Source organism: Lampetra fluviatilis, chromosome 13 (assembly GCF_964198595.1).
Source record: "Lampetra fluviatilis chromosome 13, kcLamFluv1.1, whole genome shotgun sequence".
Classification (NCBI taxonomy): Eukaryota; Metazoa; Chordata; class Hyperoartia; order Petromyzontiformes; family Petromyzontidae; genus Lampetra; species Lampetra fluviatilis.
Window position 1 is genome coordinate 359271 of NC_136287.1, and position 24373 is coordinate 383643.

At 58.3% G+C, this 24373-nt stretch overlaps 1 protein-coding gene across 2 annotated transcripts; it reads right to left on the bottom strand.

The window, feature by feature from the left end:
- Positions 1-1046: 1046 nt before the first annotated feature.
- Positions 1047-22510, bottom strand: LOC144935366 (neuronal acetylcholine receptor subunit alpha-7-like). Of its 2 annotated transcripts, none has more exons than XM_078861931.1 (12): positions 22318-22510; positions 21198-21288; positions 16040-16179; positions 15201-15245; positions 10980-11092; positions 10718-10797; positions 3988-4155; positions 3650-3844; positions 3044-3130; positions 2653-2762; positions 1772-1924; positions 1047-1537 (listed from the first exon to the last, which is right to left on the bottom strand). In XM_078861931.1, exons 2-12 carry the CDS (start codon positions 21256-21258, stop codon positions 1055-1057), a joined length of 1635 nt encoding a protein of 544 aa, XP_078718057.1. In that variant the 5' UTR covers positions 21259-21288; positions 22318-22510; the 3' UTR covers positions 1047-1054. The 2 variants fall into 2 exon arrangements, with proteins under 2 accessions (XP_078718057.1, XP_078718058.1); XM_078861932.1 differs by lacking the exon at positions 22318-22510 and adding an exon at positions 22125-22293.
- Between the last annotated feature and the right edge of the window lie 1863 nt (positions 22511-24373).

Genomic DNA, 24373 nt, shown 5'->3' on the forward strand with positions numbered 1-24373 from the left:
CTCTCTCTAAGTACCCCTACGGGACCCCACACAGGGGTCAGGAAAAATCATGATTCAATTCAGGGTCTTTATTGATCCTGATACAGATTAAAGCAGGCGAGTGTATACAGGTGAGTGAGTATAGGTGAATACAGGTGAGTATACGTGAGTGCGGGTCAGCGAGTAGAGGTGAGTGCGGGTAAGTGGGTATAGGTAGAGGTGAGTGCGGGTAAGTGGGTATAGGGGAGTACAAGTGTGTGAGTACATACAGGGCAGTACATGTGTGTGAATAAATACAGGTGTTTGAGTACCTTATATACAGGCGAGTACACGTGCATAACTACATACAGGTGAGCACACGTGTGTAAATACATACAGGTGAGCACACGTGTGTGAGTACATACACGGGAGTTGAAGTGTCTGACTACATACATGTTAGTACAAGTGTGTGAGCACATACAGGCGAGTACATGCAGGTGAGTGCAGGTGAGCGAATAGATGTTTCACTCAATATTTTCTGGCTCTCGGTGAAATCAGCGGGAGGTTGCCCACGACTCGCAGCAGCCACAGCCGTAGCCTAACAAAGTATACTGGACATGGTGTGCCGAGCACATACACACATATTTATATATTCCGGCTCGCCAAAATTAAACCACCTGCCTGCAGGCAAGCAAGCGAGACAAGTGAGGTGTGAATACAGGTGGACATAGCGATGGCGACGATGAATATTTTCGTGGGAGGCCGTCACCCTCCCTATGCTAGGGTCACCACCTCCCCCACAGCGCGGGAGAGGTCAGCGCAGCTGAATTCACCTCCATTCTCACAGCCACGCAACCCATCAACCACTCACCCAGGTTCACGCCAGATCAGGTGGGCACCCTCGCACCAATTCGGTCCCCGTGGCCACCGTCAGACCTGAGCGTCTAGTGCGACGATGACACTGCTCCTGATAATTATGATGACGACGATGATTATTATTGGGGGTACTCTACCCCTCCTCCTCTACCCCCCTTCTCCTTCTTCCTCCTCCTCCACCCCCCTTCTCCTACCCCCCCCCCCTCCTCCGTGCTCCCCGTCACCCGAAGTCCTTGGTGATGGCCTGCATGAAGCTGGGCGCGGACACGAGGATTGCGGCCGTGGAGGAGATGGTGACAATGGAGAACGCGATGAGGCACAGGCGGTCAATCACCGCCGCCGCGAAGCGCCACTCCCCCCCGAGCCGGGCGCCCGCATCTGCCGCCCGCATTCGCTCTGCCAGGTAGTGCACCTCCGCCAGCAGCCCAGCCAGCTCGCAGCTCTGCGAGGGGGACTCCTGCCGGGCTGCTCCTCCTTCTCCTCCTGCTGCCCCTGCTATGTTGGGGCAGCCAGGGCAGCAGCTGTCCTCCTGGAGGAGGTGCTGCTGCTGCTGTGCGACGGGATTGCATGCCTGGGCCCCCTGGTGGAGCTGGGCCCCCTGGTGGAGCTGGGACCCCTGGTGGAGGTAGGCCCCCTGGTGGAGGTGGAAGTATTCATGCATCGGCTCCTCCACGCTCCGGCCACGGAACTGCGCGGGGACTCCCTGTGGTGGGGCACATCAACGCGCGGTGTTGAGCAGCTGTGCGTGGTTGTGTGGTTAGGTGGTTGTGAGTGTGGTTGAATGGTTGTGAGTGGTTGAGTGGTTGTGAGTGTGAATGACTGTAGTTATGGGTGTTATCATGAGTGTACTTGCTTGAGTGTTGTCAGGATTGTGATAACCGGTGTAGCCACGGGTGTTGTTATGGCTGTGGTTGTGTGGTTGAGTGGCGGTGGTCACCTGGCCCCTGTCGGCCCCGGTCCCCGGGTGCTCGCTCAGGCATGGTGGTTTCCACGGCGCCGGGCTGCCATAGGGACCGCCTGACCTCGCATCTTTCACCGGCTGTTTCATCCGCAACAACCAGGCACACCAGTGCACCAGCAACACCCGCACCTGGAAACAACAACAACATTATCACCACCACCACCACCATCATCATCACCATCATCACCATCATCACCATCAGCCATTATCAAATCTGCTAATGGCCCAAACACCTGGAACTTGATTTCTTTAAAATGTCCCTGGCTAATATTCTCCCAACCCAACCGCAGCGTTGGGCCCAGCCCTCCCTCCTGCGAGATCATCTCCCAGGCACTTGAATTTGACTCACCCACTCACCCGCTCACTCACCGATACAAAGACAAAGATCCCCCATGTAGCCTTTAACAGACTGTTGGGGCAAGGGCTGTTGGCGAGTAGCACCTATTGAAGCACCGGCACGGGACTTGAGGGGATGGGTGACCAGCACCACCGCATTTGTCTCCCTCGTGACGATGTTTACACACTGCAACAGGTACTCATTTGAGGCTGAGTTGAACTAGGGGTGGCCCAGGACCTGTTCAGATAATTAGCACTGGTGTTGGCTGTGAGCGAGAATCGAACTCAGGTCGTTGGGTTCATAGTGCAGTGCGCTAATCTCTACACTACCGCTCCACCCACACACCCACTCACTCAACTACCCACCACTCACTCACCCACTCAAACACTTGCTCACCTACTCGCTCCCAAGCTCACACACAGAAGCACGTGCAAACCCAAAGACCCCCCTGAACAGGTAGTGGTGCTGGTGGTGGTGGTGGCAGTAGTGGTGGTGGCGGTGGTGTTGGCGCCGCCCTCACCCAGGTGGGCATTCTGGTGCCATCAGGGTCGTGGTGGTGGCACTGCAGCACCAACACGGTCACCACCACAGAGAAGCCCACGATCACCAGCGTGCTGGCAAAGTATTGTCCTGCACAGGGGGGGCGGGCGGGGGGTGAGGGCGGGGACACGGAGCGCTTGCGCCACGGTTGGCATGATGTTGTATCATGTGTGCGGCGCAGCAATGTGCAGCGGTGTGACATGGTGACTAGTAGACTGGGGTGTGCTCTCGTGCGGTATGTGATGTGCTCGTTGTGTGGTTTGATGTGGGGCGGCGGTGTGAGGGGTGACATTTTTATGCGGTGTTGTGCGATCACGTGACGTGTGGGGAGATGTGCTGCAGGTTGGTGTGCTGCGGTGTTGTGCGAGTACCGATGAGCGGCACAGAGTCCGATGTAGCCGGCATGATCTCGGCCACGAGCAGCATAAACACGGTGAGGGATAGCAGCACCGTGATGCCTGCACGCGCACACAAGCACGCAAAGACCACCCAGGTAGCCCACAAGGGCTATTGGGGCAAGTGCTGCCAGCGAGTGGAACCTATGAAGGCCTGTACCGAGCACGCGGGCGTGGGTGGGCAATGCCACACCCCTGCCGCCTTTGTCTCCCCGGTGCCAAGTTCTGTAAACTCAGCTGAAGCGTCACTCAAAAAGTGCCCGGAGGTGCGAGGGACTGCATGGCGCCGTGTTTCAGCAAAAGCAAGTGCACACATCGCAGCTCAACTGATTAATTATTCACACAGATGCCGGCCAGTGTTAGCGAGGACAGGAGCTCATTCTCTCACCGCCACTCACCCGGCCGGACATTCACCCGGCCAGCCACACACCTGTCCGACCACTCACCCGGCCGGCCACTCACTTAGCTAGCCACTTATCTAGCCATCAATCAATCGAACTTTAAGTGCCCTTCGCAATAGCATCGTCAATATAACCACTAGCTCATCCGCCCACCCTGTGACTCAGTTGTGCGTGAGTTCACCAAGGGAGATCTTCTCTCCAGACTCTGCGGGCAGCAGGAAGACGAGCAGTGCAAGTGCGGAGATCAGCATGCAGGGCAGCAGCAGGTTGAGCGCATAGTAGAGGGTGCGGCGCCGCAGCAGCAGCGTGTACGTCACGTCCGTGTATGGCTCCTGGCAGCACTCATAGAAGAGCTCGTTCCGCTTGCCCACCACGCCTGTACACCGCACACCACACCGTGCGGAGGGCATCGCACCCCGAGCCACGTACAGCATGGCGCCGAGCGGGGAACAAAACACCGCGCCACGCACGATGCCACACGGCACACGGCGATGCGCCGCACGGAGCCCCAGCGCTCACCGATGAGGTCCCACTCCCCGTTGGGCAGGTACCCCGAGGTGTCGGCGTGCAGCAGGTGCAGGTCGATGAGCCAGCCGTCGTGCGTCCACGAGCCGAACTTGAGGTCGCAGCTCTGCACGTCGAAGGGGAACCACCGCACGTCGATCTTGCAGGAGCTCTTCAGGATGCCTGCGCACGGGCGCCACCGACACACGGCCAACGTCAGTGGCGAGCGAATCCGGCCGGGCCCTGGAGGTTCGTGTGTGTGTGCACCTGGGGGTGTGTGTGCACCTGGGGGTGTGTGTATAGTGAGGGAAAAAAGTATTTGATCCCCTGCTGATTTTGTACGTTTTCCCACTGACAAAGAAATGATCAGTCTATAATTTTAATGGTAGGTTTCTTTAAACAGTGAGAGACAGAATAACAACCAACAAATCCAGAAAAACGCATGTACATTTTTTTATGAATTGATTTGCGATTTAATGAGGGAAATAAGTATTTTACCCCCTCTCAATCAGAAAGATTTATGGCTCCCAGGTGTCTTTTATACAGGTAACAATCTGAGATTGGGAGCACTCTCTTTAAGAGTGTGCTCCTAATCTCAGCTCGTTACCTGTATAAAGGACGCCAGTTCACAGAAGCAATCAATCAATCAGATTCCAAACTCTCCACCATGGCCAAGACCAAAGAGCTCTCCAAGGATGTCAAGGACAAGATTGTAGACCTACACAAGGCTGGAATGGGCTACAAGAACATCGCCAAGCAGCTTGGTGAGAAGGTGACAACAGTTGGTGCGATTATTCGCAAATGAAACACAAAAGAACTATCAATCTCCCTCGGCCTGGGGCTCCATGCAAGATCTCACCTCGTGGAGTTGCAATGATCATGAGAACGGTGAGGAATCTGCCCAGAACTACACGGGAGGATCTTGTCAATGATCTGAAGGCAGCTGGGACCATAGTCACCAAGAAAACAGTTGGTAACACACTACGCCATGAAGGACTGAAATCCTGCAGCGCCCGCAAGGTCCCGTGCTCAAGAAAGCACATATACATGCCCGTCTGAAGTTTGCCAATGAACATCTGAATGATTCAGAGGACAACTGGGTGAAAGTGTTGTGGTCAGATGAGACCAAAATGGAGCTCTTTGGCATCAACTCAACTCGCCGTGTTTGGAGGAGGAGGAATGCTACCTATGACCCCAAGAACACCATCCCCACCGTCAAACATGGAGGTGGAAACAATGCTTTGGGGGTGTTTTTCTGCTAAGGGGACAGGACAACTTCACCCTATCAAAGGGACGATGGACGGGGCCATGTACCGTCAAATCTTGGGTGAGAACCTCCTTCCCTCAGCCAGGGCATTAAAAATGGGTCGTGGATGGGTATTCCAGCATGACAATGACCCAAAACACACGGCCAAGGCAACAAAGGAGTGGCTCAAGAAGAAGCACATTAAGGTCCTGGAGTGGCCTAGCCAGTCTCCAGACCATAATCCCATAGAAAATCTGTGGATGGAGCTGAAGGTTCGAGTTGCCAAACGTCAGCCTCGAAACCTTAATGACTTGGAGAAGATCTGAAAAGAGGAGTGGGACAAAATCCCTCCTGAGATGTATGCAAACCTGGTGGCCAACTACAATAAACGTCTGACCTCTGTGATTGCCAACAAGGGTTTTGCCACCAAGTAATAAGTCATGTTTTGCAGAGGGGTCAAATACTTATTTCCCTCATTAAAATACCAATCAATTTATAACATTTTTGACATGCGTTTTTCTGGATTTTGTTGTTGTTATTCTGTCTCTCACTGTTCAAATAAACCTACCATTAAAATTATAGACTGATCATTTCTTTGTCAGTGGGAAAAGAAAACAAAATCAGCAGGGGATCAAATACTTTTTTCCCTCACTGTACCTGGGGGTATGTGTGCACCTGGGGGTGTGTGTGTACCTGGGGGTGTGTGTACCTGTGGGTGTGTATGCACCTGGGGGTGTGTGTGCACCTGGGGGTGTGTGTGAACCTGGGGGTGTGTGTGCACCTGGGGGTGTGTATGCACCTGGGGGTGTGTGTGCACCTGGGGGTGTGTGTGAACCTGGGGTGTGTGTGCACCTGGGGGTGTGTGTGCACCTGGGGGTGTGTGTGTACCTGGGGGTGTGTATACACCTGGGGGTGTGTGTGCACCTGGGGGTGTGTGTGAACCTGGGGGTGTGTGTGCACCTGGGGGTGTGTGTGCACCTGGGGTGTGTGTGCACCTGGGGTGTGTGTGCATCTGGGGGTGTGTGTGCACCTGGGGTGTGTGTGCACCTGGGGGGGTGTGTGTGTACCTGGGGGTGTGTGTGCACCTGGGGGTGTGCGTGCACCTGGGGGTGTGCGTGCACCTGGCGTGTGTGTGTGTGTGCACCTGGGGTGTGTTTGTGTGTGTGTGCACCTGGGGGTGTGTGTGCACCTGGGGGTGTGTGTGTACCTGGCGTGTGTGTGCACCTGGGGGGGTGTGTGTGCACCTGGGGTGTGTGTGTACCTGGGGGTGTGTGTGCACCTGGGGTGTATGTGCACCTGGGGTGTGTGTGCACCTCGGGGTATGTGTGTACCTGGGGATGTGTGTGCACCTGGAGGTGTGTGTGCACCTGGGGGTGTGTATGCACCTGGGGGTGTGTGTGCACCTGGGGTGTGTGTGCACCTGGGGTGTGTGTGCACCTGGGGGTGTGTGTGTACCTGGGGGTGTGTGTGCACCCCCCAGGTACACTCCACCTGATGTCGAGGGTAAATGGGCGAGGTTTAAGACTGTGACTCATGCAGCTGCAATGGCTGCTTTGGGTACGCGGTCCAGACCTCCCCAGAAACCCTGGCTGACGGAGGAGGTGTTCAGGTTAATTGAGAAAAAGCGACAGGCCCACTCTCATCGACTACCGTATCCCACGTCGGAGAATGAGGAGGTTTACCGCAGCCTTCGCTCGGAGGTTCGGAGAGACGTAAGGTGCTGCAAGGATGGGTGGTGGTCGCGGGTTGCTGAGGAGATGGAGTCTGCCTCAGTGGCCCGCGATCACAAATCACTATTTAACTCCATCAAAAAAGTAACCTGCAGCGCCACACCTATTACCATCATTAGGGGAAAAACGGTGATCCAATCTCCGACCCCTAGGAACAGGTTTGCAGATTTGCTGAACATTTCTGTGAGGTCCTGGGGGAGGGAAAATCTCTCAGCCAGGAAAACATCATGGCACAAAGTGGGGATAACCCTGCTGAGGCTGCCATGCCTCAAATATTGGAAGAGGTCACCCCCTGTGAGTGGCTGGCTGAGGTGCCATCTGTTGAGGAAGTACTTAAGGCGATCCGGAGTCTGAGACCAGGAAAGGCACCGGGCAGAGATGATCTCCCAAGCGAAATGCTGAGGGAGGGTGGCGTTTGTGCACAGACTGCCCTATATTACATCATAACAACAGTCTGGACCGCTGGACGGGTACCGCAGGATTGGAAGGATGCCCTGGTGGTCCCCCTCTTTAAGAAGGGGGACCGCACAGACTGTAACAACTACAGGGGCATCTCACTCCTCAGTGTGCCGGGAAAGGTCCTGGCAAGGATTATTCAACATCGCCTTGCTAGGCAACGCTGAGGAGAGGCTTGCCGAACCCCAATGCGGTTTCAGGAAAGGGCGGTCCTGCACAGATGCCATATTTTCTGTCCGTCTGCTACAGCAGAGGTGTAGGGAATTCCAACAAGACCTACATCTCTGCTTTATTGACCTGGTCAAGGCCTATGATGCCATCAATAGGCCTGGGCTCTAGGTTGTTCTTCGTGCTTTCGGAGTCCCTGACCCTCTGCTCACGATCATTAAGGACCTTCATGATGGTGAGCGGGCCCGGGTAAAACTACGTGGCCGGGAGTCGGAGCCTTTCCCTGTGTAGGGGTGTTACGGAGGGGTTGTATACATAGGATCACACGGGAAACAAACACAGTGGGCGGGGCTTCGTGAGTGCACGTGGAGGTGCTCTCAACGACGTCCGCACAGGGCAGCCTGGGGGGGCTGGCCCCACCCCTCAGCGAGGGGTATTGGTATAAAAGGGGATGAGCCGGAGAGCTCGGGGTAGAATGTTAAAGCTAAACCAGTGAAGACCGAAGATCGTCTAGCTAGAGCCCTGGACTCCCCTGGGTCGCCGCCCTTGTCAGGGCTGCGCAGGACCGAGCCAGCGGCGTGGTCCTGAGAACCAGAGCTAGTGCTCTGGGACTCCGGGTACCGTAGCCCGACTTACCAGTGTCGGGCCAGACAGCCTCCCCTAGCCCGTTAGTGGAGGACTAGGAGGTAGGTCAGAGATAGCTAGCAGTGTATTCCCAGCTAGCGGGTGAGGGGGCCGATACCCCCTCCAGTGTTGTATGTCCGCAGTTGTGACAACTGTTGCGGAATAAATACGTGTGCCTCAACCCCGGCGTCCAAGAGTCCTCAACGATATTACACCTGTACACCTTGGGGTGCGACAGGGATGTCCTCTGGCTCCCACATTATTTAACATCTATTTCGACTGCGTAGTTCGTGAAGCCTTCAATAGCTGTACCGGGGGAATTTCCATTTGGTACAGATATAATGGGAGGCTGATCGACGCCTGGGTGCGATCAAGGGATGGCTCCCTATTGGTCAACCACGTTATGTATGCCGATGATTTGGTAATAGCTGCTCATTCAGAAGAGGAGTTGGAGACGCTGCTGCTGAAACTGGAGCGTGCCACTAAGAGATGGGGCCTTACCATCAGCCCCACCAAAACTAAGCACCTGCCTGGGTATTTTGTACCATCGGACACTCCACCCCCACAACTCCCAATCAGTGATGAGGAAGTTGTGGAGAGAGTGGAGAGTTTCCCATACCTGGGCAGTGTGCTTATGACCGGCTCCAGTTTAACAGCAGAGGTATCACTCCGAATCAGTCGAGTGGCAATATCTTTTCATCGGTTGCGTAACGCTGTGTGGAAGCTACCTGGTCTGTCGCTCCGCACGAAGCTTCAGGTCTTCTCGGCCACGGTCATTCCCTCCCTTCTCTACGCTTGCGAAACGTGGACCCCCCTAATGGAGCATCTTCGCCGGTTGGAAACATTTAGGCTGGCCTGCCTACGATCTATCCAGGGTTTAACCAGGCTTGGATTGTGTGAGGAGCTCACAAATCCTTGAAAGATCTGGGCAAAGTCCCATCGGTGAGCTCCTCCGGCAGGCAAGGCTGCGTTGGCTGGGTCATGTAGCCCGCATGCCCAGCCACCGCATGCCTAAACCAGCTTTTGTTCGGGCCGGATCGAGGGGGCTAAACGGGCGCGGCACGGGCTAGAGAAGAGATGGAGTGATGTGGTACAGGAGGACGTGGAGCTGAGTGGACTTGCCGATGACTTGGTACCAGCGGTGTCAAGATCGGCCTCAGTGGAGGAGGCTCGTGAAGGACGCTACTGGGCAGTTGGAGGCAGTCGCCCTAGCAACAACAACGGAGGGCGGAGGAGCGATGCTCACAACAACGAGCGGAGCGCGGGGGTGGCTAAAGCACAGCAAGTTGGTACAGTAGGGGGCAAAGGTGGTGCATCAGCCAGTCATCTCGGTCATCTCGGTAAGTCGACCCGTGGCACCTGCTGGGTCTGCCCGTGACCTCCTGCCAGCGGGCGTTCGACACTTCACGTGGCCTCAAGGTGCACTTGGCCTGGCACAAGCGTCGTGGTGACGTCACCGCCACTTAGTGGCGAATGGCGGTTGTTGTTGTTGTTGTGTGTGTGCACCTGGGGGTGTGTGTGCACCTGGGGGTGTGTGTGCACCTGGGGTGTGTGGGCACCTGGGGGTGTGTGGGCACCTGGGGGTGTGTGTGCACCTGGGGGTGTGTGTGTGTGCACCGGGGGTGGTGTGTGTGTGCACCTGGGCGTGTGTGTGCACCTGGGGGTGTGTGTACCTGGGGGTGTGTGTACCTGGGGGTGTGTGTGCACCTGGGTGTGTGTGTGTACCTGGGGGGTGTGTGTGCACCTGGGGGTGTGTGTGCACCTGGGGGGTGTGTGTGCACCTTGGAGAGTGTGTGTGTGTGTGCACCAGGGGTGTGTGTGTGTGTGTGCACCTGGGGGTGTGTGTGCACCTGGGGTGTGTGTGTGTGTGCACCTGGGGTGTGTGTGTGTGTGCACCTTGGGTGTGTGTGCACCTGGGGGTGTGTGTGCACCTGGGGTGTGTGTGTGCACCTGGGGGTGTGTGTGTACCTGGGGGTGTGTGTGCACCTGGGGTGTGTGTGTGCACCTGGGGGTGTGTGTGCACCTGGGGGTATGTGTGTACCTGGGGGTGTGTGTGTACCTCGGGGTGTGTGTGCACCTGGGGGGTGTGTGTACCTGGGGATGTGTGTGCACCTGGGGGTGTGTGTGCACTGGGGTGTCTGCACCTAGGGGTGTGTGTGCACCTGGGGTGTGTGTGTGTGCACCTGGGGTGTGTGTGCACCTGGGGGTGTGTGTGCACCTGGGGTGTGTGTGCTCCTGGGGGTGTGTGTGTACCTGGGGGTGTGCGTGCACCTGGGGGGTGTGTGTGCACCTGGGGGTGTGTGTGCACCTGGGGGTGTGTGTGCACCTGGGGTGTGTGTGCACCTGGGGTGTGTGTGCACCCTGGGGGTATGTGTGCACCTGGGGGTGTGTGTGCACCTGGGGGTGTGTGTGCACTGGGGGTGTGTGTGTACCTGGGGGGTGTGTGTGTACCTGGGGGGTGTGTGTGTACCTGGGGGTGTGTGTGTACCTGGGGTGTGTGTATCTGGGGGTGTGTGTGTACCTGGGGGTATGTATTGGCACCCGCCCGTGTGGTTGACCAGGACGCTCGTGTGAAATGTGGCATCGAACCTCTCATCTGCACTACAACCACACAAATCCACACAATTACACATGTGACGACGCAGTTGATATTGCTTTGATTGCTATTTGCTTAATTGCGGTAACTTGATTGTATTAGTTTTGCTTTGGAGTGTCTCACCTGGACACATAACATCAACCTGAACCCCTCTCACCCCCACCCCCCCCCCATCATTCCTCCCCACCTGTTGTAGAGCAGGATGTCCGGGGTCCACACCTGCTCGGGTTTGAAGCGGGAAGGTTTGGTGACGCCCGGAGTGCGCGAGGCGTTCCACTGCAGATAGTAATCCACCCAGTTCTACAACCACCACAACCACCACCACCACAATCTACAATTCTAGATTTGAAGCTTTCGTGACTGCAAAGATTCATATTCTTAGGTTTTTTCGGTTAAGTCACGTAAGTAAAACATCAAAATAAAAATAAAAATAAAATAAAAAATCACGACGTTTCGGAGGCAACACAAGTCCTCCGTCATCAGGTGGGACCGTCACAGCCGAATTAGCTGCATCAAGTGAAGCAATGATTCAAGATGTAATCCCTTATAAGCAAGTTGAAGGAGGTGGAGAGGGGGGGAGAGCTTATCAGACTGTGGTAGCCAATGAATGGAAACGTATCGGGAGGGAGGAGGAGCGGTGATCAAAGACTGCACGTAGTGCTCAACACAATGAATGGACACGTGTCGGGAGGGAGGAGGAGCGGTGATCAAAGACTGCACGTAGTACTCAACACAATGAATGGAGACGTGTCGGGACGGAGGGTGAGCGGTTGATCAAAGACATCACGTAGTGCTCAACACAATGAATGGAAACGTGTCGGGACGGAGGGTGAGCGGTGATCAAAGAACAATGAAGAGATTACTGTTAAACACTGGGGATGTTAACACTCGGTGAAGTAAATTAAAATAGTGCCTGTCAGATAGATGGTCCAAAAAGTGTAATTAAGTCTTTTTTGCGTGGTTAATAACATCTTTCCAGTGATTACTGAGTTTGTACCCATCATCACGGTTGAAATTATGTCTGTGTTTGTATATTTGTATGGCTTCGTGTACAAACTTTGATGGTAGCCAGGAGGTTTGCAGAGAACCTTGGTCTCGGAAAAGACAATTTCATGAGAGCCCCGCCGAGTTGTAGCAATGATCGGCAACGGCCGAAGAATCCGTTCTGCCGTGTTTCAGATCTGACTTGTGCTCGCGACACGATCAGAAACATGACGTTTCGTTTCTCCAATGTAGCAATCACCACAAATGCAACTCAATTTGTAGACTCCAGGATACTCTAAGTCAGGAACGACATCCCTTCACAGATGGAATCAGATTACGGATTTTATGCACTGTACTGAATCGGACTTGGATCTTACGTTTGTTTAGAATTTTGGAGATCTTTTTGGTCACGCCTGCTATGTATGGTAACGTGATAGTTTTGGTCGGAGTTTCATGTGGCTGTTTCTGTGTGGTGGGAGAAACAGCTTGGCGGATAGTGCGGTCAGAGTATCCGTTCATCCTGAGGGCCCGATGTACACGTCTCAATTCACTGGTCAGGTGGTGTTGGTCAGAAATACCATGGGCTCTGTGGTATAGCGTTTTGATGAGAGAATTCTTTTGAGATGGGTGGTGGTGGGAATCCGGTTTCAAGTAGGAATCTGTGTGGGTGGCTTTCCTGTAGACTACACTAGGGGTCGGCACGGTTTGGCTCAAACCACCAAACCGCGGTTTGAACCGAACCAAATCGGTTTGGTTTGGCTCTGTTTGAACTGGTTCGGTTTGGTTTGGGGCTACGAAAACCGACTCGGTTTGGCTCCGACAGGGTGGAACCGGCTCAAACTAGTTTGGTTCAAGCCAACTTAAGAGGTTTGGTTTAGCTTAGTTTGGTTTGGTTTTGGTTTGGTTTGGTTCAGTCGTCGCTGGTTTGGTTTGGATTGCTCAATTTGAAACCAGTTTGAGTCGGTTCAAACCGTGCCGACCCCTAGACTACACCGATCCTCCTCCCTCCCCCTGTAGACTACAGGAAAGCCACCCACACAGATTCCTACTTGAAACCGGATTCCCACCACCACCCATCTCAAAAGAATTCTCTCATCAAAACGCTATACCACAGAGCCCATGGTATTTCTGACCAACACCACCTGACCAGTGAATTGAGACATGTACATCGGGCCCTCAGGATGAACGGATACTCTGACCGTACTATCCGCCAAGCGGTTTCTCCCACCACACAGAAGAAACAGCCACATGAAACTCCGACCAAAACTATCACGTTACCATACATAGCAGGCGTGACCAAAAAGATCTCCAAAATTCTAAACAAACATAAGATCCAAGTCCGATTCAGTACAGTGCATAAAATCCGTGATCTGATTCCATCTGTGAAGGATGTCGTTCCTGACTTACAGTATCCTGGAGTCTACAAATTGAGTTGTATTTGTGGTGATTGCTACATTGGAAAAACAAAACGTCATGTTGCTGATCGTGTCCGCGAGCACAAGTCAGATCTGAAACACGGCAGAACTGATTCTTCGGCCGTTGCCGATCATTGCTACAACTCGGCGGGCTCTCATGAAATTGTCTTTTCCGAGACCAAGGTTCTCTGCAAACCTCCTGGCTACCATCAAAGGTTTGTACACGAAGCCATACAAATATACAAACACAGACATAATTTCAACCGTGATGATGGGTACAAACTCAGTAATCACTGGAAAGATGTTATTAACCACGCAAAAAAGACTTAATTACACTTTTTGGACCATCTTATCTGACAGGCACTATTTTAATTTACTTCACCGAGTGTTAACATCCACAGTGTTTAACAGTAATCTCTTCATTGTTCTTTGATCACCGCTCACCCTCCGTCCCGACACGTTTCCATTCATTGTGTTGAGCACTACGTGATGTCTTTGATCACCGCTCACCCTCCGTCCCGACACGTCTCCATTCATTGTGTTGAGCACTACGTGCAGTCTTTGATCACCGCTCACCCTCCGTCCCGACACGTCTCCATTCATTGTGTTGAGTACTACGTGCAGTCTTTGATCACCGCTCCTCCTCCCTCCCGACACGTGTCCATTCATTGTGTTGAGCACTACGTGCAGTCTTTGATCACCGCTCCTCCTCCCTCCCGATACGTTTCCATTCATTGGCTACCACAGTCTGATAAGCTCTCCCCCCCTCTCCACCTCCCTTCAACTTGCTTATAAGGGATTACATCTTGAATCATTGCTTCACTTGATGCAGATAATTCGGCTGTGACGGTCCCACCTGATGACGGAGACTTGTGTTGCCTCCGAAACGTCGTGATTTTTTATTTTATTTTTATTTTGATGTTTTACTTACGTGACTTAACCGAAAAAACCTAAGAATAACAATCTACAATAACCACAATCCACCCAGTTCTACAACCACCACCACCACAACCACCACCACAATCTACAATAACCACAATCCACCCAGTTCTACAACCACCACAACCACCACCACCACAATCTACAATAACCACAATCCACCCAGTTCTACAACCACCACCACAACCACCACCACAATCTACAATAACCACAATCCACCCAGTTCTACAACCACCACCACCACAACCACCACCACAATCTACAATAACCACAATCCACCCAATTCTACATCCACCACAAACCACCACCACAATCACCACCACAATCCACCTCAATCTACAGCAATCAGCAAAATAAACAATAATCAACAACCACGGGTACGATAAACAACCAGGACAAACAATCCACCAAGTTCAAATCAACAACACAATCAACATCAACAACCCACCAGTTATATCACAACCACCACGACCACAACACTACAACCACCACGACAACACCACTAACACCACAACCACGCCACTAACACCACAACCACACGACAACACCACTAACACCACAACAACACCACTAACACCACGACAACACCACTAACACCACGACAACACCACTAACACCACACCACTACAACCACCACGACCACAACACCACTAACACCACAACCACAACACTACAACCACCACGACAACACCACTAACACCACAACCACACGACAACACCACTAACACCACGACAACACCACTAACACCACGACAACACCACTAACACCACGACAACACCACAACCACAACACTACACCCACCACGACAACACCACTAACACCACAACCACATGACAACACCACTAACACCACGACAACACCACTAACACCACAACCACACCACTAACACCACAACCACACCACTACAACCACCACGACCACAACACCACTAACACCACAACCACACCACTAACACCACAACCACACCACTAACACTGCAACCACCACGACCACAATACTACAACCACCATGATCACACTACTAGCACTACAACCACCACCACAACAACCCCCCCCACCCCATACTTCACCATCTGGAGCCACACGTTCGTGGTGAGCACTTGGTTCTTCTCATCCTGGGGGACGGGGAGATGGAGGAAGTGCGGGGAGGGGCGGGGGAGACCAGGGGTGCGGAGAGGGAGCAGAGGGGAGGGGGCAGAGGGGGGGAGAGGAGGCAGGGGGCGGCTTGGGGGGCAGGGGATGGGAGAGGGACCAGAGGGTAGGGAGGAGAGGGGGAGACGGGAGGGAGGGATGTTAGAGGAAGAGGGGTGATGAGGGATGATGGGGGCGGTGTGATGGTGGTAATGGATGGAGAAGGGGGAGTGATGTGGGCTGGGCCATGGGCATGATCACTGTGATGGTGGTTCGCAATGGTGAGAATGATAGAGCTGTGAGTGATCGGGGTCGTGACCATGAGGCATGTGTGATGGACGATGATGATGTGTGATGTCGGTACTGGCGATGGCTTAAAACTTCGTGGGGAAGTCAACGGTGTTGGTTATTTTATGTCGAGACTGGTCATTCACTCGTCACGTGTAGTCAGCGAAGGAGCGTTGCGCCAAACGTCTGACCTCTTGCGACAGCATTCGCATGAGTTGCTCTTACTGCCATTCCGGCGTCTCGAGTGATTTGTTTGACGCGCGTCTCAAGGGGGGGACGCCGTTCCTTTGAGCGTCGCAGTCCTCGCTTCGAACGTCGACCGGCAACCGAAGTACGCAATTTTCTGCGCATCGAGATGGGGCGACGCGTCCACAAAGTGACAGCTGTCTCCCTCGAACTAAGCTCTCAAAGACTCGTCACCGTCATCGAAATGCACAATGTTCACCAAGGAATGAGTGGTGGATCGAGGTGGTGAGGCCCCAACACTCACCACGTCCATCACTTGCATGAGGCTGAGCATGAAGTCCACCCTTAGCGCGTGGGAGTCGTTCTGCACAGGGCGCTCCAGGGGCGAGGCGCGACCCAGGAGCTCGCGGTAGAGGCGGCGCTGGTGCTCCCCCTGGAACGATACTGGGGGGGGGCAGAGAGGGGGGCGGTCAGTGGAACGTGGGTCTCGGTGGTGAGGGGAGGGGTCTGGGTGGTGAGGGGAGGGGTCTGGGTGGTGAGGGGAGGGGTCTGGGTGGTGAGGGGAGGGGTCTGGGTGGTGAGGGGAGGGGTCTGGGTGGTGAGGGGAGGGGTCTGGGTGGTGAGGGGAGGGGAATGGGTGGTGAGGGGAGGGGTCTGGGTGGTGAGGGGAGGGGTCTGGGTGGTGAGGGGAGGGGTCTGGGTGGTGAGGGGAGGGGTCTCGGTGGTGAGGGGAGGGGTCTGGGTGGTGAGGGGAGGGGTCTGGGTGGTGAGGGGAGGGGTCTCGGTGGTGAGGGGAGGGGTCTGGGTGGTGAGGGGAGGGGTCTGGGTGGTGAGGGGAGGGGTCTGGGTGGTGAGGGGAGGGGTCTGGGTGGTGAGGGGAGGGGTCTGGGTGGTGAGGGGAGGGGTCTGGGTGGTGAGGGGAGGGGTCTGGGTGGTGAGGGGAGGGGTCTCGGTGGTGAGGGGAGGGGTCTGGGTGGTGAGGGGAGGGGTCTGGGTGGTGTGAGGGGAGGGGTCTGGGTGGTGAGGGGAGGGGTCTGGGTGGTGAGGGGAGGGGTCTGGGTGGTGAGGGGAGGGGTCTCGGTGGTGAGGGGAGGGGTCTGGGTGGTGAGGGGAGGGGTCTGGGTGGTGAGGGGAGGGGTCTAGCTGGTGAGGAGAGGGGTCTGGGTGGTGAGGGGAGGGGTCTGGGTGGTGAGGGGAGGGGTCTGGGTGGTGAGGGGAGGGGTCTGGGTGGTGAGGGGAGGGGTCTGGGTGGTGAGAGGAGGGGTCTGGGTGGTGAGGGGAGGGGTCTGGGTGGTAAGGGGAGGGGTCTGGGTGGTGAGGGGAGGGGTCTGGGTGGTGAGGGGAGGGGTCTGGGTGGTGAGGGGAGGGGTCTGGGTGGTGAGGGGAGGGGTCTCGGTGGTGAGGGGAGGGGTCTGGGTGGTGAGGGGAGGGGTCTCGGTGGTGAGGGGAGGGGTCTGGGTGGTGAGGGGAGGGGTCTGGGTGGTGAGGGGAGGGGTCTGGGTGGTGAGGGGAGGGGTCTGGGTGGTGAGGGGAGGGGTCTGGGTGGTGAGGGGGTCTCGGTGGTGAGGGGAGGGGTCTGGGTGGTGAGGGGAGGGGTCTGGGTGGTGAGGGGAGGGGTCTGGGTGGTGAGGGGAGGGGTCTGGGTGGTGAGGGGAGTGGAGGGGTCTGGGTGGTGAGAGGAGGGGTCTGGGTGGTGAGGGGAGGGGTCTGGGTGGTGAGGGGAGGGGTCTGGGTGGTGAGGGGAGGGGTCTGGGTGGTGAGGGGAGGGGTCTGGGTGGTGAGGGGAGGGGTCTGGGTGGTGAGGGGAGGGGTCTCGGTGGTGAGGGGAGGGGTCTGGGTGGTGAGGGGAGGGGTCTCGGTGGTGAGGGGAGGGGTCTGGGTGGTGAGGGGAGGGGTCTGGGTGGTGAGGGGAGGGGTCTGGGTGGTGAGGGGAGGGGTCTGGGTGGTGAGGGGAGGGGTCTGGGTGGTGAGGGGAGGGGTCTCGGTGGTGAGGGGAGGGGTCTGGGTGGTGAGGGGAGGGGTCTGGGTGGTGAGGGGAGGGGTCTGGGTGGTGAGGGGAGGGGTCTAGGTAGTGAGGGGAGGGGTCTGGGTGGTGAGGGGAGGGGTCTGGGTGGTGAGGGGAGGGGTCTGGGTGGTGAGGGGAGGGGTCTGGGTAGTGAGGGGAGGGGTCTGGGTGGTGAGGGGAGGGGTCTCGGTGGTGAGGGGAGGGGTCTGGGTGGTGAGGGGAGGGGTCTCGGTGGTGAGGGGAGGGGTCTGGGTGGTGAGGGGAGGGGTCTCGGTGGTGAGGGGAGGGGTCTGGGTGGTGAGGGGAGGGGTCTGGGTGGTGAGGGGAGGGGTCTGGGTGGTGAGGGGAGGGGTCTGGGTGGTGAGGGGAGGGGTCTGGGTGGTGAGGGGAGGGGTCTCGGTGGTGAGGGGAGGGGTCTGGGTGGTGAGGGGAGGGGTCTGGGTGGTGAGGGGAGGGGTCTGGGTGGTGAGGGGAGGGGTCTGGGTGGTGAGGGGAGGGGTCTGGGTGGTGAGGGGAGGGGTCTGGGTGGTGAGGGGAGGGGTCTGGGTGGTGAGGGGAGGGGTCTGGGTGGTGAGGGGAGGGGTCTCGGTGGTGAGGGGAGGGGTCTGGGTGGTGAGGGGAGGGGTCTGGGTGGTGAGGGGAGGGGTCGGGGTGGTGAGGGGAGGGGTCTCGGTGGTGAGGGGAGGGGTCTGGGTGGTGAGGGGAGGGGTCTGGGTAGTGAGGGGAGGGGTCTGGGTGGTTAGGGGAGGGGTCTGGGTGGTGAGGGGAGGGGTCTGGGTGGTGAGGGGAGGGGTCTGGGTGGTGAGGGGAGGGGTCTGGGTAGTGAGGGGAGGGGTCTGGGTGGTGAGGGGAGGGGTCTGGGTAGTGAGGGGAGGGGTCTGGGTGGTGAGGGGAGGGGCCTGGGTGGTGAGGGGAGTTGTCTGGGTGTTGAGGGGAGTTGTCTGGGTGGTGAGGGGAGGGGTCTGGGTGGTGAGGGGTGGGGTCTGGGTGGTGAGGGGAGGGGTCTGGGTGGTGAGGGGAGTTGTCTGGGTGGTGAGGGGAGGGGTCTGGGTGGTGAGGGGAGGGGTCTGGATGGTGAGGGGAGGGGTTTGGGTGGTGAGGAGCGGGGGGTGTGGGTGGTGAGGGGTCTAGGTAGTGAGGGGAGGGGTTTGGGGGGAGGGGTTTGCGTGGTGAGAGGAGAGGTCTGGGTGCTGAGGGGAGGGGTCTGGGTGCTGAGGGGAGTTGTCTGGGTGGTGAGGGGAGGGGTCTGGGTGGTGAGGAGCGGGGGGTGTGGGTGGTGAGGGGTCTGGGTGGGGAGGGGTTTGGGTGGTGATGGGAGGGGTTTGGGTGGTGAGGAGTGGGGGGTGTGGGGTCTGAGTGGTGAGGGGAGGGGTCTGGGTGGTGAGGGGAGGGGTCTGGGTGGTGAGGAGCGGGGGGTGTGGGTGGTGAGGGGTCTGGGTGGGGAGGGGAGGGGTTTGGGTGGTGAGGGGAGGGGTCTGGGTGGTGAGGAGCGGGGGGTGTGGGTGGTGAGGGGTCTGGGTGGGGAGGGGAGGGGTTTGGGTGGTGAGGAGCGGGGGGTGTGGGTGGTGAGGGGTCTGGGTGGGGAGGGGAGGGGTCTGGGTGGTGAGGAGCGGGGGGTGTGGGTGGTGAGGGGCTTGGGTGGTGAGGGGTCTGGGTGGTGAGGAGCGGGGGGTGTGGGTGGTGAGGGGTCTGGGTGGGGAGGGGTTTGGGTGGTGAGGGGAGGGGTCTGGGTGGTGAGGAGCGGGGGGTATGGGTAGTGAGGGGTCTGGGTGGTGAGGGGAGGGGTTTGGGTGGTGAGGGGAGGGGTCTGGGTGGTGAGTGGAGGGGTTTGGGTGGTGAGGAGCGGGGGGTGTGGGTGGTGAGGGGTCTGGGTGGTGAGGGGAGGGGTTTGGGTGGTGAGGGGAGAGGTCTGGGTGGTGAGTGGAGGGGTTTGGGTGGTGAGGAGCGGGGGGTGTGGGTGGTGAGGGGTCTGGGTGGTGAGGGGAGGGGTCTGGGTGGTGAGGAGCGGGGGGTGTGGGTGGTGAGGGGTCTGGGTGGGGAGGTGTTTGGGTGGTGATGGGAGGGGTTTGGGTGGTGAGGAGTGGGGGGTGTGGGGTCTGAGTGGTGAGGGGAGGGGTCTGGGTGGTGAGGGGAGGGGTCTGGGTGGTGAGGAGCGGGGGGTGTGGGTGGTGAGGGGTCTGGGTGGGGAGGGGAGGGGTTTGGGTGGTGAGGGGAGGGGTCTGGGTGGTGAGGAGCGGGGGGTGTGGGTGGTGAGGGGTCTGGGTGGGGAGGGGAGGGGTCTGGGTGGTGAGGAGCGGGGGGTGTGGGTGGTGAGGGGTTTGGGTGGTGAGGGGTCTGGGTGGTGAGGAGCGGGGGGTGTGGGTGGTGAGGGGTCTGGGTGGTGAGGGGAGGGGTCTGGGTGGTGAGGAGCGGGGGGTGTGGGTGGTGAGGGGTCTGGGTGGGGAGGGGTTTGGGTGGTGATGGGAGGGGTTTGCGTGGTGAGGAGTGGGGGGTGTGGGGTCTGAGTGGTGAGGGGAGGGGTCTGCGTGGTGAGGGGAGGGGTCTGGGTGGTGAGGAGCGGGGGGTGTGGGTGGTGAGGGGTCTGGGTGGGGAGGGGAGGGGTTTGGGTGGTGAGGGGAGGGGTCTGGGTGGTGAGGAGCGGGGGGTGTGGGTGGTGAGGGGTCTGGGTGGGGAGGGGAGGGGTCTGGGTGGTGAGGAGCGGGGGGTGTGGGTGGTGAGGGGTTTGGGTGGTGAGGGGTCTGGGTGGTGAGGAGCGGGGGTTGTGGGTGGTGAGGGGTCTGGGTGGGGAGGGGAGGGGTCTGTGTGGTGAGGAGCGGGGGGTGTGGGTGGTGAGGGGTTTGGGTGGTGAGGGGTCTGGGTGGTGAGGAGCGGGGGGTGTGGGTGGTGAGGGGTCTGGGTGGGGAGGGGAGGGGTTTGGGTGGTGAGGGGAGGGGTCTGGGTGGTGAGGAGCGGGGGGTGTGGGTGGTGAGGGGTCTGGTCTGGGTGGTGAGGAGCGGGGGGTATGGGTAGTGAGGGGTCTGGGTGGTGAGGGGAGGGGTTTAGGTGGTGAGGGGAGGGGTCTGGGTGGTGAGTGGAGGGGTTTGGGTGGTGAGGAGCGGGGGGTGTGGGTGGTGAGGGGTCTGGGTGGTGAGGGGAGGGGTTTGGGTGGTGAGGGGAGGGGTCTGGGTGGTGAGTGGAGGGGTTTGGGTGGTGAGGAGCGGGGGGTGTGGGTGGTGAGGGGTCTGGGTGGTGAGGGGAGGGGTTTGGGTGGTGAGGGGAGGGGTCTGGGTGGTGAGTGGAGGGGTTTGGGTGGTGAGGAGCGGGGGGTGTGGGTGGTGAGGGGTCTGGGTGGGGAGGGGAGGGGTATGGGTGGTGAGGGGAGGGGTCTCGGTGGTGAGGGGAGGGGTCTGGGTGGGGAGGGGAGGGGAGGGGTCTGGGTGGGGAGGGGGCTGTGGGTGGCTGAAGGGGTGGTTCTTACCTGGTATGAGGCACGTGATCAGAACTGCGCGCACGAGCGCCGAGGTGTCCGGGCCCCGCATGGCCACGGGCCAGGGGGCGGGGCTACACACCTGGGTGGGCGGGGCAGGGGGCGGGGCCGTTACCTGCGAGTCACCTGTGAGTCACGTGGGGGTCGTGATACTGCATCGCCAGTGGTGTACAGACGACAACAACGCCACACATTTGTGGCCTGACCATGAAACGTAAACGGTATATCATAGGCGACGTTTCGGGCAATGGCACTTGTTCATAGCTATGTAGGTAATCAGCTGACTGCTATACATAATTCGCCGTTAGGTTACTGAGTCTGTGGGAGGAAACCCAGCACCCTCCACCCAGCACCCTGCACCACGCACACAGCACCCTACACGCAGCACCGTACACCCAGCACCGTACACCCAGCACCGTACACCCAGCACCGTACACCCAGCACCGTACACCGAGAACCCGGCACCACGCACCCTACACTCAGCATCCTGAACACTACACCCGGTCCACAGCACCAGCACCCTAAACACCCTGCACACGACACCCCGCACTCAGCTGCTACTGCCCGCACGCTCAGCACCCCGCACTCAGCACCCCGCACTCAGCACCCCGCACTCAGCACCCCGCACTCAGCACCCCGCACTCAGCACCCCGCACTCAGCACCCCGCACTCAGCACCCCGCACTCAGCACCCCGCCGGCGGGACGCGGCGTTACATAATCATCGTTATCACAATTCTCGCGGTGTCGCATCAGCCTGGCAAGCGGGGACAAGCGGGGAGACGGGGGGCGGGGCAGCCCCCTCTTCAGTGGTCGGGTCCCCCAAGGGCCGAGCCCGCGGCCCCACAGAAGCCTCGGCAACAGCGGTGGCTGAATCATCCTGCGACCCCCCCCCCCCCGCGCACCCCCCCCCCGCGCACCTTCACCGGCTCCTCGTGATCCCCTCTGATCCCCCGACTGGTTGCCCCGTGCAGTTCACGCGGTAGAGGGGGGCGGCCCTGACCCCGTCTCTACCGATCCCGAACTGCAGTCGAAGGTCCCCGGATATCGCGGGGAAGGGGGGGGGTCACGGGGGATCAGAGGAGGGCCAAGGATGGAGAGAGCATCACTCACCTCTCTTCCCTCTCCGCTCTTTCTCTCTCCGCGTCTCTTGCTTCTCTCCTCTCTACGTCTCTCCTCTCTCTCTCTCCTTTTCCCCGTCTCTCTCCGCCCCCCGCCCCCGCCTGTCTATTCTCTCCGACTCTCTCTCTCCCAGTCTCTCTCAGGGGTCGATGTTTTTTTTTTCCCGAGGCGTTGAAAACATGAGAGAGAGATAAACTTGTGAATTGGGGGACGGGGAGCAGCAAGGTGACAGCTCGGCGCACACAGCAAGCACAGGCGGACAGCACGCACAAGCAGTCAACAGCAGACAGCACACACGGGCAAACAGCCACACAGGCAGTGGCAGCGAACAGCACGTTCAGACAGCCGCACAGGCAGTCACAGCAGACAGCACGCACAGGCAGACAGCCGCACAAGCAGTCAAGGCAGACAGCACGCACAAGCAGACAGCCGCACAGGCAGTCAAGGCAGACAGCCACACAGGCAGTCAAGGCAGACAGCCCGCACAGGCAGTCAAGGCAGACAGCCACACAGGCAGTCAAGGCAGACAGCACGCACAGGCAGTCAAGGCAGACAGCCACACAGCCAGTCAAGGCAGACAGCCACACAGCCAGTCAAGGCAGACAGCCCGCACAGGCACCCAAGGCAAACAGCCCGCACAGCCAGTCAAGGCAGACAGCAGGCACAGGCAGTCAAGGCAGACAGCACGCACAGGCAGTTAAGGCAGACAGCCACACAGGCAGTCAAGGCAGACAGCAACACAGGAAGTCAAGGCAGACAGCACGCACAGGCAGTCAAGGCAGACAGCAACACAGGCAGTCAAGGCAGACAGCACGCACAGGCAGTCAAGGCAGACAGCCACACAGCCAGTCAAGGCAGACAGCCACACAGGCAGTCAAGGCAGACAGCACGCACAGGCAGTCAAGGCAGACAGCACGCACAGGCAGTCAAGGCAGACAGCACACACAGGCAGTTAAGGCAGACAGCACGCACAGGCAGTCAAGGCAGACAGCCACACAGGCAGTCAAGGCAGACAGTCCACACAGCCAGTCAAGGCAGACAGCCACACAGCCAGTCAAGGCAGACAGCCACACAGGCAGTCAAGGCAGAAAGCCGCACAGCCAGTCAAGGCAGACAGCCGCACAGTCAGTCAAGGCAGACAGCCACACAGGCAGTCAAGGCAGACAGACGCACAGCCAGTCAAGGCAGACAGCCACACAGGCAGTCAAGGCAGACAGCCACACAGCCAGTCAAGGCAGACAGCCACACAGGCAGTCAAGGCAGACAGCCCGCACAGGCAGTCAAGGCAGACAGCACGCACAGGCAGTCAAGGCAGATAGCCACACAGGCAGTCAAGGCAGACAGCTGCACAGCCAGTCAAGGCAGACAGCAGGCACAGCCAGTCAAGGCAGACAGCAGGCACAGGCAGTCAAGGCAGACAGCACGCACAGGCAATCAAGGCAGACAGCCACACAGCCAGTCAAGGCAGACAGCCCGCACAGCCAGTCAAGGCAGACAGCCAAGGCAGACAGCCACACAGGCAGTCAAGGCAGACAAGCCCGCACAGCCAGTCAAGGCAGACAGCCACACAGCCAGTCAAGGAAGACAGCCACACAGCCAGTCAAGGCAGACAGCCACACAGCCAGTCAAGGCAGACAGCCACACAGGCAGTCAAGGCAGACAGCCCGCACAGGCAGTCAAGGCAGACAGCCACACAGCCAGTCAAGGCAGGCAGCAGGCACAACTGAAGTGCCTAGCAATGGACGCGCGGCCCCGACACCCCCAGAGTCGACCCCCTCAATGACCCCCGTTTCCTCCATCCCTGAACCTCACGGAGAATGGGAACCTCACGGTCCCCCTCACCCCCGATCCCCTCTTCTCTGAACCACATCGCCACCACCACATATCAGCGACTGGGGGGCTCCTGGCGTATCGTGCATGATGTAACGAGGATGGAGAGGGTCTAAGGTGTATTTTAAATCACAGTTGCCGAGCACAGGTGCCCAATGGCCCAGGACGTTAAGTGGCCAGAAGGAATAAGCCGAGGCGAGAGAGAAGTGCGGTGACC

Coding starts and splice junctions, on each gene's coding strand:
- LOC144935366 (XM_078861931.1), bottom strand. CDS start 21,258: ATGCGGGGCCCGGACACCTCGGCGCTCGTGCGCGCAGTTCTGATCACG. Junction 2,763..3,043: donor GGACTCTGTGCCGCTCATCG/GTACTCGCACAA, acceptor CCCCCTGTGCAG/GACAATACTTTGCCAGCACG. Junction 1,538..1,771: donor CCGGGGCCGACAGGGGCCAG/GTGACCACCGCC, acceptor GCCCCACCACAG/GGAGTCCCCGCGCAGTTCCG.